General features: G+C 38.6%; 1 protein-coding gene across 1 annotated transcript in view; it reads right to left on the reverse strand.

Annotated features, from left to right (window-relative positions):
* The window catches only part of LOC124797858 (phosphatidylinositol glycan anchor biosynthesis class U protein), a 96499-nt gene that overhangs the window by 34987 nt on the left and 42098 nt on the right, over window positions 1-19414 (reverse strand). Inside the window, exon 4 of the mRNA XM_047260929.1 lies at window positions 4840-5095. Coding sequence (XP_047116885.1) covers window positions 4840-5095 — 256 coding nt within the window. The remainder of the gene's footprint in view (window positions 1-4839; window positions 5096-19414) is intronic.

Below are 19414 nucleotides of genomic sequence, written 5' to 3' on the forward strand. Positions count from 1 at the left end.
TGTAAGGTATGGGTACCGATCCTAGGGGAAAAGGACAGTACTGTGACAGAAGTCGCACATTTAATAGGAATTATTCTGGTAACTTTGAATTCTATATATCACTAGCATTATTATGTTTTATCTGAGTTTACAAGCGTCAAAAAGAACCCTTTCATCTGTCCAGAGTCCTCCGGACTATAAACTACTATAAATAATGATACTAGTATGTACTAAGGAAAAAATAGTACAATGAATTCGAATAAAGACTCAAGTACTCAAGTGTCATGAACACCTGGAGCTTACGATTGGAAACCAAAGGTTTAGTCTCCACGATTTCTAGATACAAGAAAACGAACTCCAACACTGATTGAAGTGTTCACATTTTATAATTAAAGTAAAATGAAAAAAATAAGGAATAGCTAAATAATAAGAAAAAGGTTATTCATGGTTATGAAAAGAACAAGGTGGTGGTGTTGTGGTCTTCAGTCCTGAGACTGGTTTGATGCAGCTCTCCATGCTAGTCTATCCTGTGCAAGCCTCTTCATCTCCCAGTACCTACTGCAGCCTACATCCTTCTGAATCTGCTTAGTGTATTCATCTCTTGGTCTCCCTCTACGATTTTTACCTTCCACGCTGCCCTCCATTACTAAATTGGTGATCCCTTGATGCCTCAGAACATGTCCTACCAACCGATCACTTCTTCTAATCAAGTTGTGCCACAAACTCCTCAATTCTATTCAATACCTCCTCATTAGTTATGTGATCTACCCATCTAATCTTCAGCATTCTTCTGTAGCACCACATTTCGAAAGCTTCTATTCTCTTCTTGTCTAAACTATTTATCGTCCACGTTTCACTTCCATACATGGCTACACTCCATACAAATACTTTCAGAAATGACTTCCAGACACTTAAATCTATACTCAATGTTAACAAATTTCTCTTCTTCAGAAACGCTTTCCTTGCCATTGCCACTCTACATTTGATATCCTCTCTGCTGCGACCATCATCAGTTATTTTGCTCCCCAAATAGCAAAACTCCTTTACTACTTTAAGTGTCTCATTTCCTAATCTAATTCCCTCAGCATCACCCGACTTAATTCCACTACATTCCATTATCCTCATTAACTTTTGTTGATGTTCATTCTATACCCTCCTTTCAAGACACTGTCCATTCCGTTCAACTGCTCTTCCAAGTCCTTTGCTGTTTCTGACAGAATTACAATGTCATCGGTGAACCTCAAAGGTTTTATTTCTTCTCCATGGATTTTAATACCTACTCTGAACTTTTCATTTGTTTCCTTTATTGCTTGCTCAATATACAGATTGAATAGCATCGTGGAGAGGCAACAACCGTATCTCACTCCCTTCCCAACCACTGCTTCCCTTTCATGTCCCTCGACTCTCATAACTGCCATCTGGTTTCTGCACAAATTGTAAATAGCCTTTCGCTCCCTGTATTTTACCACTGCCACCTTCAGAATTTGAAAGAGTATTCCAGTCAACATTGTCAAAAGCTTCCTTTAAGTCTACAAATGCTAGAAATGTAGGTTTGCCTTTCCTTAATCTATTTTCTAAGATATGTCGTAGGGGCAGTATAGCCTCAAGTGTTCCGATGTTTCTACGGAATCCAAACTGATCTTCCCCGAGGTCGGCTTCTACCAGTATTTCCATTCGTCTGTAAAAAATTCATGTTAGTATTTTGCAGCTGTGACTTATTAAACTGATAGTTTGGTAATTTTCACATCTGTCAACAACTGCTTTCTTTGGGATTGGAATTATTATATTCTTCTTGAAGTCTGAGGGAATTTCGCCTGTCTCATACATCTTGCTCACCAGATGGTAAAGTTTTGTCAGGACTGGCTCTCCCAAGGCTGTCAGTAGTTCTAATGGAATGTTGTCTACTCCCGGGGCCTTGTTTCGACTCAGGTCTTTCAGTGCTCTGTCAAACTCTTCACGCAGTATCATATTTCCCATTTCATCTTCACCTACCTCCTCTTCCATTTCCATAATATTGTCCTCAAGAACATCGCCCTGTATGGACACTCTATATACTCCTTCCACCTTTCTGTTTTCCCTTCTTTTGCTTAGAACTGGGTTTCCATCTGAGGTCTTGATATTCATACAAGTGGTTCTCATTTCTCCAAAGGTCTCTTTAATTTACCCCTAGTGAGATAAGCCTCTACATCCTTACATTTGTCCTCTAGGCATCCCTGCTTAGCCATTTTGCACTTCCTGTCGATATCATTTTTGAGATTTTTGTATTCCCTTTTGCCTGCTTCATTTACTTCATTTACTGCATTTTTGTATTTTCTCCTTTCATCAATTAAATTTGTTACCTCTTCTGTTACCCAAGGATTTATACTAGCCCAGGTATACTGTTGAAATATGAATTTTTGTTATATGGGATATAAACATACATAATGATTGTATATAAAATATCGTGTGTTCGGTCTGATGGAGGGGGGAATATATAGTGCTTTGAGAATTTCCGTGTAAATTCTAGAACCTCTTGGCTTTTCTCCATCTCGAACCCACAATATTTTAAATAGAAGTGTGAGAGAGACGAATCTGACCTACTGCGCATTGCTTGTTTGTGTGTGTACAGGTCTAAAAACAGTCACAAGATAAATGTGGATGCTGCGGCCGTCAAGTACCTGCTGTACGATCCATAGAGTTTCTGCATAAGTGTAGAGAAGAGCCTGTGCTATTCTTTAGTCACTGTGATGATTGTTAAGGACAAACAAAGAAATGAGATTAGCCTTTTAAGTAATTCATGTGTTGGACTTGCTAGAAGCATGACATGTTCATAAATTATGTGGTTGTTAAACCAACGCTATAGTAAATGTATTTAATTGAGTGTAATGCGAGATGGATTGGTTGGCTTACAAACTTTTGAATATTTATGTGAGAAATGATGAATTTGTTCTTTGTGGAATTTGGAATATACCAAACCTAAACTAAAAGTATTCTGCGAGTAACCACTTATTTCATGAAGACGCGCACGCGCACACAGAGAGAGAGAGAGAGAGAGAGAGAGAGAGAGAGAGAGAGAGAGAGAGAGACTACCCTGAGAAGAAAATCGACTGTGCGTACCAAGTAAGTCAACTGACGTGAAAGTGGTGTGAAGTTTGCAAACCAGTTCCACATTGCTTTGTCATCTGAAGCGTTAGAGAATCCACACTAGTAAATGTAATGAAGCACACTACTATTCTTGGATTGAAAACACTACTGGCTACGGGGCTCAAGAAGTTGTCTTCAACACCACATACTGAACAATTTAAATCATGGAGTGAAGGAATTGGTTTTGTGGTCAGATTCATGTGGGGGACAACACCATAATATAAAAATGGTTTTAATGTTAAAAGCAAGTCTAGAAGAGCATAGTTCTTTGAAGACAATTACATTGAAATAGCTTATCTCATTCTTTTTTTCGTAACTACAGTGACTTTGGCGATAATAGAATGCGCTCTGAAGATGCAGGATAAATTCTATATGCCAGGAGACTACATACGTGTAATGCAGAAGGCAAGGAAAAAGAATCCCCTACAGGTCCATAGGGTGCCAAAACACGACTTTAAAGGAACTGCACAACTTGAATAGAGTATTTTCAATAGGAAACAAGACATACATCAGAACGATGTAAGCTGGCTGCAACTCCATCGGATTAGAATCTTAAGGAGCAAACCTTTCTCTCTATATGTGAATACACAATTAGATGAGAATTTTGTTGAAGATGTCAAGAAAAGAAGAACTGGTCGCCCAAAGTCTGCAGTAAACTTCTCATCGCTCCTGTTACCGTTGTGGCCAAATAGAAAGCCTATACCACAGCCAAAATCGGACGACATCACGTTCATTGCGCATCTCATTCCAAGTGAAGCTACCACATTTTACAGTAGTGTTTCAGTAGATTGTGGTGATGTGGATGATATTGATGGGGTTGATGGGGTGCTGGACTTTACCTTGGAATAACAATGGATTCATTGTGCAAAATATATTATTTTCTTGTCATTGCATTGTATTATGTTAATATTGTTTGGTAAATAATTGAAGGTTAATATATTAATACATGCAAACATCACGATAGCCAGGTTTTTCAAGCTCCTGATGCACACTACCCAGTCCCTCAAAATACAACACAAAAGTTCTGAGTGCCATTTTAACTTATTGTGGTAAGCAATATGGAACCAACTCCCATTTAGGCTCTTTCCACCAAGGGAAATCTATATTTTATACCTTTCTTTATTTTAAACACTGGTATCTAAAATGTACAGTGTAATGACATTCTCACTTTGTCTATATTGTACTTGTAGAATTTTATTTTTAATGCTTTGCAAAACATGATGTAGTTCAAAGCTATAAATTTGGAGTTGATTCCATATTGCATAACTGGGCCCAATTTATCATTACAATATTATGAAAAACATAGATTGCTACCCACCATATAGTGGAGATGCTGAGTCGCAGAAAGGCACAACAAAAAGACTACTAAGTAAGCTTTCGGCAAAGAAGTCCTCTCCTGAAGTAAACACATGCGCGCCCACACACACGCACGCACACGCACGCACACAGTGTGTGTGTGTGTGTGTGTGTGTGTGTGTGTGTGTGTGTGTGTATGTGTGTGTGTGTGTGTACTTCAAAAGGCCTTTTGGCCAAACGCTTACTTGTTTAGCAGTCTTTCTGTTGAGCCTCTATATGAGTCAACATCTTCACTATATGCTGAGCAGAAATCTACCCTTCTCATAACACTGTCATTCCATCCAGGAGTTTCCATTGTCTCAAAACTTATCATTTTATATTATAATATATGAACCCTTCTTACATCTAATAGGAAAGCTTTATCACAAGCAATATACTTACATGAAACCATATACTGAATTAAGAAATAATAAACTTCCAGTAATCTTGTATGACAAGAAAAGTAAACTTCCAACAGCCAGTGAAAACACAACAAATGTGTATATGAAAGACTGTTTCCATGTGTAATGTTTATTTTGTACAGTTGTCTTTGCTTCATTTTTATAAATATAAAGTGCTGCTGGCATCACAAGTATTGCTGGATACAATGACTGAAGAGTGAGTAATGCAACCGAACAACAGGATGCCACCCGCTTTCCTGGAGAACAAAAAGTTTCATTACAGTCAATCAAATCTGAGGCAAAGTGACAGTCACAGAAAATTAACAGAATACTAGGTACATAAGCAGTGTTGGAATTCTCAAATTAATCACCTGTTGCATAAAAACTATGTCTCCACGGGCTGATATGATTGTGTCAGTTGACCATTCTATTTATGTGAATCTAAATAACACTTCTGCCATAAAAGAAACATGTGAGAAATTTTGAACATCTAAAGGATTTTGAAATTCATAAAACTCTTAACAACTAGCCTGGAGCATTGTTTGTAGAAGAAAATGTGTCAAAGATCACTTCAACATCAAACTAACTGAATGATGTTAACTTCAAAGTAAAGAAATGTGTGTAGGATGCATTTTACTAGAATGGATGTCAAGTGATTACAAACCGATGATAACGGGTTTTAGAAAACTTCAATATGTCGATATCAAGAGAATCCATTAACGACCAATTATTATTGTTGTTGTTGTTGTTGTTGTTGTTGTGGTCTTCAGTCCTGAGACTGGTTTGATGCAGCTCTCCATGCTACTCTATCCTGTGCAAGCTTCTTCATCTCCCAGTACCTACTGCAGCCTACATCCTTCTGAATCTGCTTAGTGTATTCATCTCTTGGTCTCCCTCTACAATTTTTACCCTCCACACTGCCCTCCATTACTAAATTGGTGATCCCTTGATGCCTCAGAACATGTCCTACCAACCGATCACTTCTTCTAATCAAGTTGTGCCACAAACTCCTCAATTCTATTCAATACCTCCTCATTAGTTATGTGATCTACCCATCTAATCTTCAGCGTTCTTCTGTAGCACCACATTTCGAAAGCTTCTATTCTCTTCCTGTCTAAACTATTTATCGTCCACGTTTCTCTTCCATACATGGCTACATTCCATACAAATACTTTCAGAAACGACTTCCTGACACTTAAATCTATACTCGATGTAAACAAATTTCTCTTCTTCAGGAACGCTTTCCTTGCCATTGCCAGTCTACATTTTATATCCTCTCTACTTCGACCATCATAAGTTATTTTGCTCCCCAAATAGCAAAACTCCTTTACTACTTTAAGTGTCTCATTTCCTAATCTAATTCCCTCAGCATCACCCGATTAATTCCACTACATTCCATTATCCTCATCAACTTTTGTTGATGTTCATTCTATACCCTCCTTTCAAGACACTGTCCATTCCGTTCAACTGCTCTTCCAAGTCCTTTGCTGTTTCTGACAGAATTACAATGTCATCGGTGAACCTCAAAGGTTTTATTTCTTCTCCATGGATTTTAATACCTACTCTGAACTTTTCTTTTGTTTCCTTTACTGCTTGTTCAATATACAGATTGAATAACATCGGGGAGAGGCAACAACCGTATCTCACTCCCTTCCCAACCACTGCTTCCCTTTCATGTCCCTCGACTCATAACTGCCATCTGGTTTCTGTACAAATTGTAAATAGCCTTTCACTCCCTGTATTTTACCACTGTCACTTTCAGAATTTGAAAGAGAGTATTCCAGTCAACATTGTCAAAAGCTTCCTTTAAGCCTACAAATGCTAGAAATGTAGGTTTGCCTTTCCTTAATCTATTTTCTAAGATATGTCGTAGGGGCAGTATAGCCTCACGTGTTCCGATGTTTCTACGGAATCCAAACTGATCTTCCCCGAGGTCGGCTTCTACCAGTATTTCCATTCGTCTGTAAAAAATTCGTGTTAGTATTTTGCAGCTGTGACTTATTAAACTGATAGTTTGGTAATTTTCACATCTGTCAACAACTGCTTTCTTTGGGATTGGAATTATTATATTCTTCTTGAAGTCTGAGGGAATTTCGCCTGTCTCATACATCTTGCTCACCAGTTGGTAAAGTTTTGTCAGGACTGGCTCTCCCAAGGCTGTCAGTAGTTCTAATGGAATGTTGTCTACTCCCGGGGCCTTGTTTCGACTCAGGTCTTTCAGTGCTCTGTCAAACTCTTCACGCAGTATCATATTTCCCATTTCATCTTCACCTACCTCCTCTTCCATTTCCATAATATTGTCCTCAAGAACATCGCCCTGTATGGACCCTCTATATACTCCTTCCACCTTTCTGTTTTCCCTTCTTTTGCTTAGAACTGGGTTTCCAACTGAGCTCTTGATATTCATGCAAGTGGTTCTCTTTTCTCCAAAGGTCTCTTTAATTTTCCTGTAGGCAGTATCTATCTAACCCCTCGTGAGATAAGCCTCTACATCCTTACATTTGTCTTCTAGCCATCCCTGCTTAGCCAAATTGCACTTCCTGTCGATCTCTTTTTTGAGACGTTTGTATTCCTTTTATCCTGCTTCACTTACTGCATTTTTGTATTTTCTCCTTTCATCAATTAAATTCAATATTTCTTCTGTTACCCAAGGATTTCTACTAGCCCTCGTCTTTTTACCTATTTGATCGTCTGCTGTCTTCACAATTTCATTCCTCAAAGCTACCCATTCTTCTTCTACTGTATTCCTTTCCCCCATTCCTGTCAATTGCTCCCTTATGCTCTCCCTAAAACTCTGTACTACCTCTGGTTCTTTCAGTTTATCCAGGTCCCATTTCCTTTAATTCCCACCTTTTTGCAGTTTCTTCAGTTTTAATCTACAGTTCATAACCAACAGATTGTGGTCAGAGTCCACATCTGCCCCTTGAAACGTCTTACAATTTAAAATCTGGTTTCTAAATCTCTGTCTTACCATTATATAATCTATCTGAAACCTTCTAGTATCTCCAGGGTTCTTCCATATATACAACCTTCTTTCATGATTCTTGGACCAAGTGTTAGCTATGATTAAGTTTTGCTCTGTGAAAAATTCTACCAGGCGGCTTCCTCTTTCATTTCTTAGCCCCAATCCATATTCACCTACTACGTTTCCTTCTCTTCCTTTTCCTACTGTCGAATTCCAGTCACCCATGACTATTAATTTTCGTCTCCCTTCACTATCTGAATAATTACTTTTATTTCGTCATACATTTCTTCAATTTCTTCGTCATCTGCAGAGCTAGTTGGCATATAAACTTGTACTACTGTAGTAGGCGTGGGCATCTTGGCCACAATAATGCGTTCACTATGCTGTTTGTAGTAGTTTACCTGCATTCCTACTTTTTTATTCATTATTAAACCTACTCCAGCATTATCCCTATTTGATTTTGTGTTTATAACCCTGTATTCACCTGACCAAAAGTCTTGTTCCTCCTGCCACTGAACTTCACTAATTCCCACTATATCTAACTTTAACCTATCCATTTCCCTTTTTAAATTTTCTAACCTACCTGCCCGATTAAGGGATCTGACATTCCACGCTCCGATCCGTAGAACGCCAGTTTTCTTTCTCCTGATAATGTCCTCCTGAGTAGTCCCTGCCTGGAGATCCGAATGGGGGACTATTTTACCTCCGGAATACTTTACCCAAGAGGACGCCATCATCATTTAATCATACAGTAAAGCTTCATGCCCTCGGGAAAAATTACGGCTGTAGTTTCCCCTTGCTTTCAGCCGTTCACAGTACCAGCACAGCAAGGCCGTTTTGGTTAGTGTTACAGGGCCAGATCAGTCAATCATCCAGACTGTTGCCCCTGCAACTACTGAAAAGGCTGCTGCCCCTCTTCAGGAACCACACGTTTGTCTGGCCTCTCAACAGATACCCCTCCGTTGTGGTTGCACCAAGGTATGGCTATCTGGATTGTTGAGGCACGCAAGCCTCCCCACCAACGGCAAGGTACATGGTTCATGGGGGAGGGGGGGGGGAAACTAATTACTACAGGAAGTAAAATATGATGCACAGGGAAATTCAAGCTTCAATGATGCAGCTCTTCAAGCAAATGGGACAGGCAACTGCAATAACCACACTACATTCCCTGAGGTACAATATGTTTAAATGCAACAAATGTGAGCACGTAGCAAAGAATTGTTGCAGTAAAAGCAAGTGGAAACTCTTTTTACCAAAGTTATAAATTATTCTCAACAATGACATCATTGGATGAAGCTATACACAAAAACTTGTATGTAGACTCAGGTGCAGCAACACATATATACATCGAAGCACCCATGGGCTCAGTTAACAAGTATTCTTGGCTAATGACGAGAACTTAACTGTATAAAAAAACATGTCTTACACATTCTGAAGCACTAGCAAACACAAAAAAGACAAATACCAGGAGGACAGATATAAATATAAATTTACTTTCTGTACTCAGAATAATGGAACAGCCCACTAGTCATTTTTGATGATAGAGGCTGTAGCATTTGTGGTACAGAGGAAACATTGATAGCCATAGCATCATTAATCAACAGAATTTATAAACTGGATCAACCATGTGATCACACTGTTGCATGTAAGTCTGCAACCTTTCATAAAATATCTATGACATAGAACATTTAGCAACCTCATGTTCAGACATGATGGAATTATTATGAAAAGCATTCGTGGTGAATTTTATTATGTGGGCATTATGTCGTGGTCCATGGCAGGTTTCTGTGTCTGATCTATCATATCCTAATGCTGGAGACATCATGGAGACATCATTGGAGGCTATAAAGATTCAGATAGTAGTACCAATGTTAAAGAATTTCAACAGGCTTGCTGAAATTGTTTACACTTGATACTGTTATCTGAGTCTTTAAAGCCGCTGGTGATGTCTCCAGCATTACCAGATGGAAGCTGGGCACACAAACAGGCCTCAGACCATGGCCTAATGCACTTATAACAAAAATCACCAAGGATCCAAATACTAGCCGTCAAAGCCTGCATCACTTTACAAAAATGCTTTATCTTGGAATTCACACAAAAAGGATCTGCTGATAAGCCTAGGGTTACATACCTATATAAACCAAGCAAACTAGACTTTCCTTCTCACATTTAACTCCTAAGAGCTGATATGGTTTTCAAATTAGTATGTTTAGATTTATGTGGCCCAATGCAAACTATATCAATCAGAGATTGAGGATCTTTTTGAGATTTTTTTTACACATTCTAATCATTAAATTTGAAGATGAGATTATTCACAATTTTAAAAAGCATGTGGAGAATCTGACAGGTGAAAGAATTTGCATCTTACATATGGGATCATAAACAAGAGATGGAAAAAATTCATAAAGATTGAAGAAGCTGAACATCATTTCACAGGTCCAGAAATTGAGTAGCTGAAATATACAATAAAATACAGGAAAGGTAACCATTCATCTGTAGCAGTCTGGTGTGTGGTGCATAGACACACACAACAGAAACAGCTTTTATAAAAGCTTTTGACTTCTTGTTCTTTCTCTAGCAAAATCAGTCGCACATATTCACAAACACCCAAATGTAGACATCCATGGCTGTAGTGAGCCTGACTGTTGATTATCAATTATTGGAAGTCGTTGCCTGTCGTGTGATGGCGGGGAAGTGGTAGGAAAACATGCATAAGGTGCGGAAGGGTAGTGGCATAGAGTGAGAGGGCCTTTTGAAAGATAATTCAGCAGCTGCACAACAAGACGAAAGGTGTTCAGAGGGTAGAGCATGTAAGAGGTGGAGAGAGAGAGAGAGAGAGAGAGAGAGAGAGAGAGAGAGAGAGAGAGAGAGAGAGAGAGAATTCTCAAGTAATGTGAGGCAATGGGAAATAGGTTACAGAAGGTTTGGCGGGTGGGACGGCAAGAGCGTAGAATATGCAGGAAAGAGAATTCCCACCTGTGTAACACTTCCAGCATTAGTTTCTCTGAATTACAACAGAAAGGCTTGCCGTGGCCACAGGTGTGAACATTTGGGTGTCTATGTGGTTTGGGAGTGAATGTGTGTGCTAGAGAAAGAGCAAGAGCTGATGAAAAGCTTGTGTAAATCCTGCTTTCTGTTGCACGTATCTATGCACTACATGTCCCTCACCACACCACATTGGTAGCCTTTCCTTTATTCTACATATTATTCCAAGAAGGAAATTACATTGTTGTTATGAAAGATATAATACACTGATAGTGGAAATGTGAGATGTCTGTGATCTGATGTGAAATTATCTATGAATTTTTGGGAAGAAGCAGCCTTTCCTACAACTTATCTTACTAACAGATTCCCTTAGAAAACTCTGAACAGCATTACACAAGAGGATGCCTCATGGAAGAAACCAGACCTTTGACTTCTGAGCTTATTTGGTAGCAAGACGTACAATCATGTGTAAAAAGAGCCAATATTCATAAAGGGGACAAAAAAACACAAGTGTGAACTTGTCACAAGCTGCATAGAAAGCAAGGCATATCATACGTCCCATCCTATTCAACAAAGCTCTGAATGTAATTTCCAAAAAAGAAACAGTTCAAAAAAGTAATAAGCCAGACACCCCTGCTCTTTTCTAAACACATACCGAATATTTATTTTAGTTGCAGACAAGGAGGAGACTTGATTAAATCAAACAGGATCAGAAGAAACTGAGTCAGAACTAAAGAACAACACATTGGATATAACAGCACCTCACAAGAATCAGGCTCAGTCAAAATGAAAGGTGATCCTGAACCATCTTAACAAATCTGAGTACTCAGAAGATCTGCCCAAGTACCAAGACTAAAGAAGATGCATGACAGTGTGCTCTATTACACTACAGCTTCACAATAATCATCAGAACCATCAACTTTGGAAGAACTGTTGCAATCCAAAGACTTGCAGAAATAGCCTCATGCAATTCAAGAAGAATTAAAGCAAATCAAACCTGGCAATCAGTGAAATGAAAAAATTCAGTTCATTCAAGTGTTTATTTAGTGAAATATGACTTGGACATTGATTGGTTCAACTTATTTACAGCTTTTTGGAAGGTGACTTTAATGAAAAAAATATGTTAAAAATTCCCGTGGTTGATTATGTGATGAAAGCAAAACAATATAAAAGCACCAAAAGACTTCAGAAAGCAGTCTATGATCTTTAACAGTAGCTGTTGGTACACCAAACTCGATAATGCTCTACTAAATTTAAATTTCAACAGTTCCACAGCGGACCAGCGTTTTTCAGAAAAATAAAGAAAAAGACATATTCAATGTCACTGTTTACATAGATGACTTTGTTTTTTAGGAAAAACCTGCAACAAAAAACTGATTTCAAAGATAAACTAAGAAAACAATTAAAATAAAAGAACTTTGGAGACAAGGGTTCTGAGTAATGGGAGATAACATGCGTGGGCTCTAATGGCTGAATCAGACCCATTACAGAAATCTCGAATTTTAGAAAAATATAACATGCAACACTGCATTCTTATATCCATACTGCTAGACAACCACCTACAGCTACATCTACACTCTGAAAACCACTTACAGGTGAATAGCAGAGAGGACGTCCTATTGTACCAGTTATTTGGGTTTATTCCTGTTCCATTCACATATGCAGTGTGGGAAGGAAGATTGTTTGAATGCCTCTGTGTGTGTGTGTGTGTGTGTGTGTGTGTGTGTGTGTGTGTGTGTGTGCAGTAATTAGTCTAATCTTGTCCTGACAACCCCTATGGGAGCAATACGTATGGAGTTGTTTTATATTCCCAGAGTCATCATTCAATGCAGATTCTTGAAGCTTTGTTAACAGACTTTCGCGCGATAGTTTACACATAATTCAAGAGTCTTATTGTCCAGTTCCTTCAGTGTCTCTGTGATACTCTTCCATGGATAAAAAACCTGTGTCCATTCATGGGGCCTTCACTATACATGTTCAATATCCCCCGTTAGTCCTATTCGATACAGGTCCCGAACACTTGAGCAATATTCCAGAATAGATTGCACGAGTGACTTGTAAGCAATCTTCTTTGTAGACTGATCGCATTTCCCCAGTATTCAACAACTAAACCAAAGTCTACCACCTGTTTTACCCACGACTGAGCCTATGTGATCATTTCATTTCATATCCCTATAAAGTGTTACACCCAGATGTTTGTATGAGTTGGCTGATTCAAACAGTGACTCACCGATTTTATAGTTATAGGATACTATGTTTTTTTTTTTTTCATTTTGTGAAGTGCACAATTTTAAATTTCTGAACATTTAAACCAAGTTGCCAATCTTTGCACCACTTTGAAATCCTACCAAGAGCTGGCTGAATATTTATGCAGCTTCTTTCAGGCAGTATTTCATCATAGATAACTGCACCATCTGTAAAAAGTGAGGTTACTATTAACATTGTCTACAAGATACTTGACACACAACATGAACAGCAAGCAGCCCAACACACTTCCCTGGGGCACACTTGAAGTTACTTCTACATCTGAAAATTACTCTCCATTCAAGATGTCATGTGAGAAATGTGAGTTGGGTCGCACATGATCAAGGTTTTCAGAATACAAGCTGGTTGGCAATGAGAAGGTTATTCTGTTCAAGATATCTCATAATGTCTGAGCTTAGAATACGTTCTAAGATTTTACAACAAATCAATGTCAGGATATCGGATGGTAGGTTTGTAGATCAACTCTATTATCCTTCTTGTAGATGGGAGTAACCTGCGAGTTTTTCCAAGAAACAGGCACAGTTTTTTTATTCAAGGGATCTATCACAGATTATAGTTATAAGAGGGGCTAACTCAGCCACAAATTCAGCATAAAATCTGATAGGGTTTCCATTGGGCCCTAGAGCTTTCTTAAATTTTAACAATTTTAGCTGTTTCTCAACATCACTGACACTAATACTTATTTCATTCATCTTTTCGGTGGCACAGGGATTCAATTGGGAAAATCCTCCTTGGTTTTTCTTTGTAAAAGAACTTCTGAAAATGGAGTTAAGCATTCTGCTTTTGCTTTGCTACCCTGATTTTCACCTTCTGTATCATTCACTAGGGACTCGACACTAACAATGGTGTCACTAACAGCCTTTACATACAACCAGAATTTCTTTGGGTTCTGTGAAATATCATTTGACAATATTGTGCTATGTTAGTCATTGAAAGTATCTCACACTGCTCTCTATCTACAGCCTTATTCTCTGTTTTCCACCTACTATGCAGTAATCTCTGTTTCCTTAGACGTTTCCTTACCATTACTGTTTCATGGAGGTACTAACTCATGAAATAGTCCAAAGACAAAGGGTTGCAATGAAGAATGTCCATATTGACAGGCAGTAGTCAATCCTAATGGTGTACAAATGAATAGAAGACCAGACTTTGTGTACAAAATTGGAATGGTGGGCTTATTTAATAACACTCCAGGAATAATTCACTGGCAAGCAATAAAAAGAATCATGTGACATCAGAGGTAATTAAAGATTTCGAACTACATTTTCCTAAACTACAAGGATCACGACATAAGAACAAAGTGTTGCTGACTGAACTGTAAGCACTGAAGATAGAAAATCGATCACTAGTTTCTTATTTAACTCAAAAAGAGTAAGGTGCTGCTGAGTGCAGCAGGAAGCACCACATTAAATGCAATAGCATCTGTCTCTCCCAACAAAGCTTTGACAGGATTATAAACAATTGCCCATTTTCCTTTGCTGTTTATATCCTTCCTCCACACTTAGTCCACATAGCACATGCCACATGCTACACTCTCATTTTTGGAATGTCCATTGTAGAGTTCCAGGCATTACAGAAGGACTCTGAAAATCTGACACAAAACTTTAGGGAAAATCTTCCCATTTTTCACAGTAACATATTGAAAAAACACGGACAACAATCATTCCCACTGAAGATAGGAAACACACAAGGGAAATCTTTTACGCAGTTGTTTAATACCAGTAACGTAATGAGGTTGAAACCACAGTTGTTTATCCAATGAGAAGCATCGATATACACACATTCATTTCCACACTTCAATATTTCACCTTGTGTAGTGCTTATTATCACTAAAACAATATCTGAACATTTTAATTGTGGATGGAGTTAACTTATTGTATCTTGTTGTTTCTAGAATAACATTCATGGAATGTCACTGGAGTTTATTTCTTATACCCATACCTGAACACATCCCATCAGTCTCATTTCTGATGAAGGTGGAGCACACAGTGTCTCACTGATCAATGTCATAAAAACCCTTTCCAACTGCAAATAAATCCCAGAGTCCTGAATTTTGTCCAGAACAATTTAAAATGGAATTTTATTTGATGTATCTGCAACTATATTGTCCTCCTTTTTCCTAATAAACTGTAATGACTAAGCTCGATTTTATGTGCAACGTGAGTCAAGATAAATTTTACTAGGCATGTTCCATCTTCCGCTTGATGTACTATTACCCTTGCTGGATACACTGTTGAGATTTTATTGCTGGCTTACAGCTTTAAATGCCTGACAGATTTATCTCTAGAGCTAAAACAGCTTGAACTACACTATAAATAATAAGATCTTACGTATCTATGAACAGCAACTTTAAATGCACTGCTCTTGATATACAATGGATATGTGGACTTAATTGTTTAGTGCTTCCAGCTCTAAAGGTAGTCCAATGTTGAGAAATTCAGTTCTTTGCACTTTACCTGTATTTCGTGTGCCAGTCCTAAATGTTCTGATGTAACACTTTTATGTGGATGTTCCATGATTACAAAGACGGCATTTTAGCAATTGGTTTTCATCAGCTCCCTCAACTTCATTGATTGTTTACCAGATTTTTTTCATAATTACAATTTTTGTCACGTGTAAGACATTGGGGGATTTGTCAGTTTCTTATAAGAATTGTCATAACGTTCAGCTTTCCTGCATGACATTGTGTCTCAAAGTTTTGTTATAGATATACACCTGTCCACACTCTCAATACTTAAACTGCTCATTTGCAGTTATGCTGGAACACGTAACTAACTTATGAACATTGCAATGAAAATGAACACACTATGCACAGATTACAATAAGCATGTCACAAGTCCCCCCCACCAACCACTAAGTACTTGATTTCTAGCTGCAAACAGTTAAATTCGAAATGAAGCTACACTTTCCCTCTTGTCACAAAGGTCGAGTGCAAAAACTAGTCATTAGATGGTGTATCAGGTGGATGTAGACAGTGAGACAATAACGTGTTGTTGACATGCTGTGCGGCAGCTGGCAGTGTCGTGATGAAGAACAATAAAATAAATTTAATCACTTTTCTTAATTTCATTGATGACTTGTGGCAAACAAATTGTTTTATACCACTTAGTGTTAAATGTCTATGACCCTCTAAAACAATTTTCACATGTCCAGCATAATCAAAGAAGCAAGTGATCATTTTCTTGGAGATGATTCACCAATGAAACACTTCTATTAGTTTTGATTCGCCTTTGAACACACAATAAGCCAACAGCTGTCTAGTTTCCAGCTAATATCAATATAATCAAGTTGCATCTCATGTTACAATCTTGTGTATGGCTTTTGCATTTTAACAGTTGAATGTTTCGATAATTTATTACGCCAGTTGACAAGTCTGATTTTGAGCTTTGCTCAAATTTTCTGGAATTCTTGGTAAATCACTTGTTGACCTCCTTCAATTATCAAATGGAACTATATGGCTCCAGAGAACTTTTTGTATTTCAAATATCTATGACATATATATGCAAAATGAAGTGGCAAATGAAAATCTGTACCAAGGCCAGCCCTGGTACAAAATTTTCATTTGTTGCTCTCCAATTATGTTCCACACAGCATTTTCTTTTTAACAACAATCAATTTTAGTTGACTTCTGGAAATTTGTCACTGTCAGAAACGTAATCACAACAAACTTCTGCAAACCAACCAATTAATCTTTTCTGAAAGTGAATTATTATCACTTACTGTATGTGGTGATTTGAGGATTATTGTTGAAATAGGCCTTCATGAAAATGGTAAAAAATCATCTAACTGAAACCTTCAGTGTGAATTTGAATTTTTCACAACGTGTTTTTAAATTTTAACTAATGAAACTACTCAGCCACCCTGTGAGCTGTTATTGTTTTAACAACATATGACGAATTTTAAAACCTTGCCATCTAGTGATTGTGTGCAAAGCTTTGAAAGATGACCCTTGTATTGCTTTCACAGAAACTAGATGTGTGTGTGAATTCTTAAGGAGCCAAACTGATGAGGTCATTGGTCCCTAAGCCTACATACTACTTAACCTAACTCAAACTAACTTACGCTAAGGACAAAAAACACACACACACACACACACACACACACACACACACACACACACACACACACACACACACACACACATATATATATATATATATAATTTCGTACAGTAGTAGCATTAATTCTGGACGCCTTACTGAAATGTTAATTTTAACATCACAAGGTGTATATAAGTTGCAGCATATTAAATCAGTGAATCATGCTTCTATTTTTGTTTACACTATAAACACTAAATACTTTTCTTTTTAGAAAATGGGACATGTTATGTTTTTTACATGCTTGTGCAGGTACAAAGCAAGTTCGCCATTTGTTCTGTTATGACAAATCAAACAATGAATGGGCATTATTACACTACTGGCCATTAAAACTGCTACACCACGAAGATGACGTGCTACAGATGTGAAATTTAACCGACAGGAACAAGATGCTGTGATATGCAAATGATTACTTTTCAGAGCATTCACACAAGGTTGGCACCAGTGGCGACACCTACAACGTGCTGACATGAGGAAAGTTTCCAACAGATTTCTCATACACAAACAGCAGTTGACCGGTGTTGCGTGGTGAAATGTTGTTGTGATGCCTCATGTAAGGAGGAGAAATGCGTACCATCACGTTTCCGACTTTGTTGAAGGTCGGATTGTAGCCTATCACGATTGCGGTTTATCATATAGCGACATTGCTGCTCGCGTTGGTCGAGATCCAATGACTGTTAGCAGAATATGGAATCGGTGGGTTCAGGAGGGTAATACGGAACACCGTGCTGGATCCCAACGGCCTCGTATCACTAGTAGTCGAGATGACAGGCATCTTATTCGCATGGCTGTAACAGATTGTGGAGCCACGTCTCGATCCCTGAGTCAACAGATGGGGACGTTTGCAAGACAACAACCATCTGCACGAACAGTTTGACGACGTTTGCAGCAGCACGGACTATCAGCTCAGAGACCATGGCTGCAGTTACCCTTGACGCTGCATCACAGACAGGAGTGCCTGTGACGGTGTACTCAACGACGAACCTCGGTGCATGAATGGCAAAATATCATTTTTTCGGATGAATTCAGGTTCTGTTTACAGCATCATGATGGTTGCATCCGTGTTTGGCGACATCGCGGTGAACAAACATTGGAAGTGTGTATTCATCATTGCCATACTGGCGTATCACCCGGAGTGATGGTATGGGGTGCCATTGGTTACACGTCTTGGTCACCTCTTGTTTGCACTGACGGCTCTTTGAACAGTGGACGTTACATTTCAGATGTGTTACGACCAGTGGCTCTACCCTTCATTCGATCCCTGCAAAACCCTACATTTCAGCAGGATAATGCACGACCGCATGTTGCAGGTCCTGTATGGGCCTTTCTGGATACAGAAAATGTTCGACTGCTGCCCTGGCCAGCACATTCTCCAGATCTCTCGCCAATTGAAAATGTCTAGTCAATGGTGGCCGAACAACTGGCTCGTCACAATACGCGAGTCACTACTCTTGATGGACTGTGGTATCGTGTTGAAGCTGCATGGGCAGCTGTACCTGTACACGCCATCCAAGCTCTGTTTGACTCGATGCCCAGGCGTATCAAGGCCATTATTACAGCCAGAGGTGGTTGTTCTGGGTACTGATTCCTCAGGATTTATGCACTCAAATTGCGTGAAAATGTAATCACATGTCAGTTCTAGTATAATATATTTGTCCAATGAATACCCGTTTATCATCTGCATTTCTTCTTGGTGTAGCAATTTTAATGGCCAGTAATATATTACTTTAGCCAGTGATAAAAAGTGACCTGGTCATTGATGTAACTGTAGCCATCAGTAATACATTATTCTTATTGAAGTGTATATCTTTAAAGTGAACCAAGTTGAGACAGACGACAGTATTTAAAACAATGTATCCTGCACTAAAACAAGCAGATGGTTCACTGAGTAAAAGCAGTAAGGCAATAACCCACTGTGAAGAATGCTATACTTCTGGAGAAAAAAAGTTGGGTCGAGGCCACCAAAGCTGTAAGTGATGGAAGGCCGTAAATGGTATGAAGAAACCGTGTCAATCAAAACTGCTCCAAGAACTGGCAGAAAATCAATATTGACTGATCAAGACTGTCGCAGAATCTGGTGTCTTTCTCTGCAAGATCACATGCACATCATGAAAGAATGCTATCTTGAAGACTTAAGGAGTTGAAGTTTCTGATTGAAAGGTCAGACAAACACTTCGTGAAAATGGTTTGTGGGCAATGTTTCCTAGAAAATAACTGATCTGAAAAAATGCAGAGATAGAAACATATGCAACTAGCTTTCAAAC

This window comes from Schistocerca piceifrons, chromosome 5 (genome assembly GCF_021461385.2).
Source record: "Schistocerca piceifrons isolate TAMUIC-IGC-003096 chromosome 5, iqSchPice1.1, whole genome shotgun sequence".
NCBI lineage: Eukaryota > Metazoa > Arthropoda > Insecta > Orthoptera > Acrididae > Schistocerca > Schistocerca piceifrons.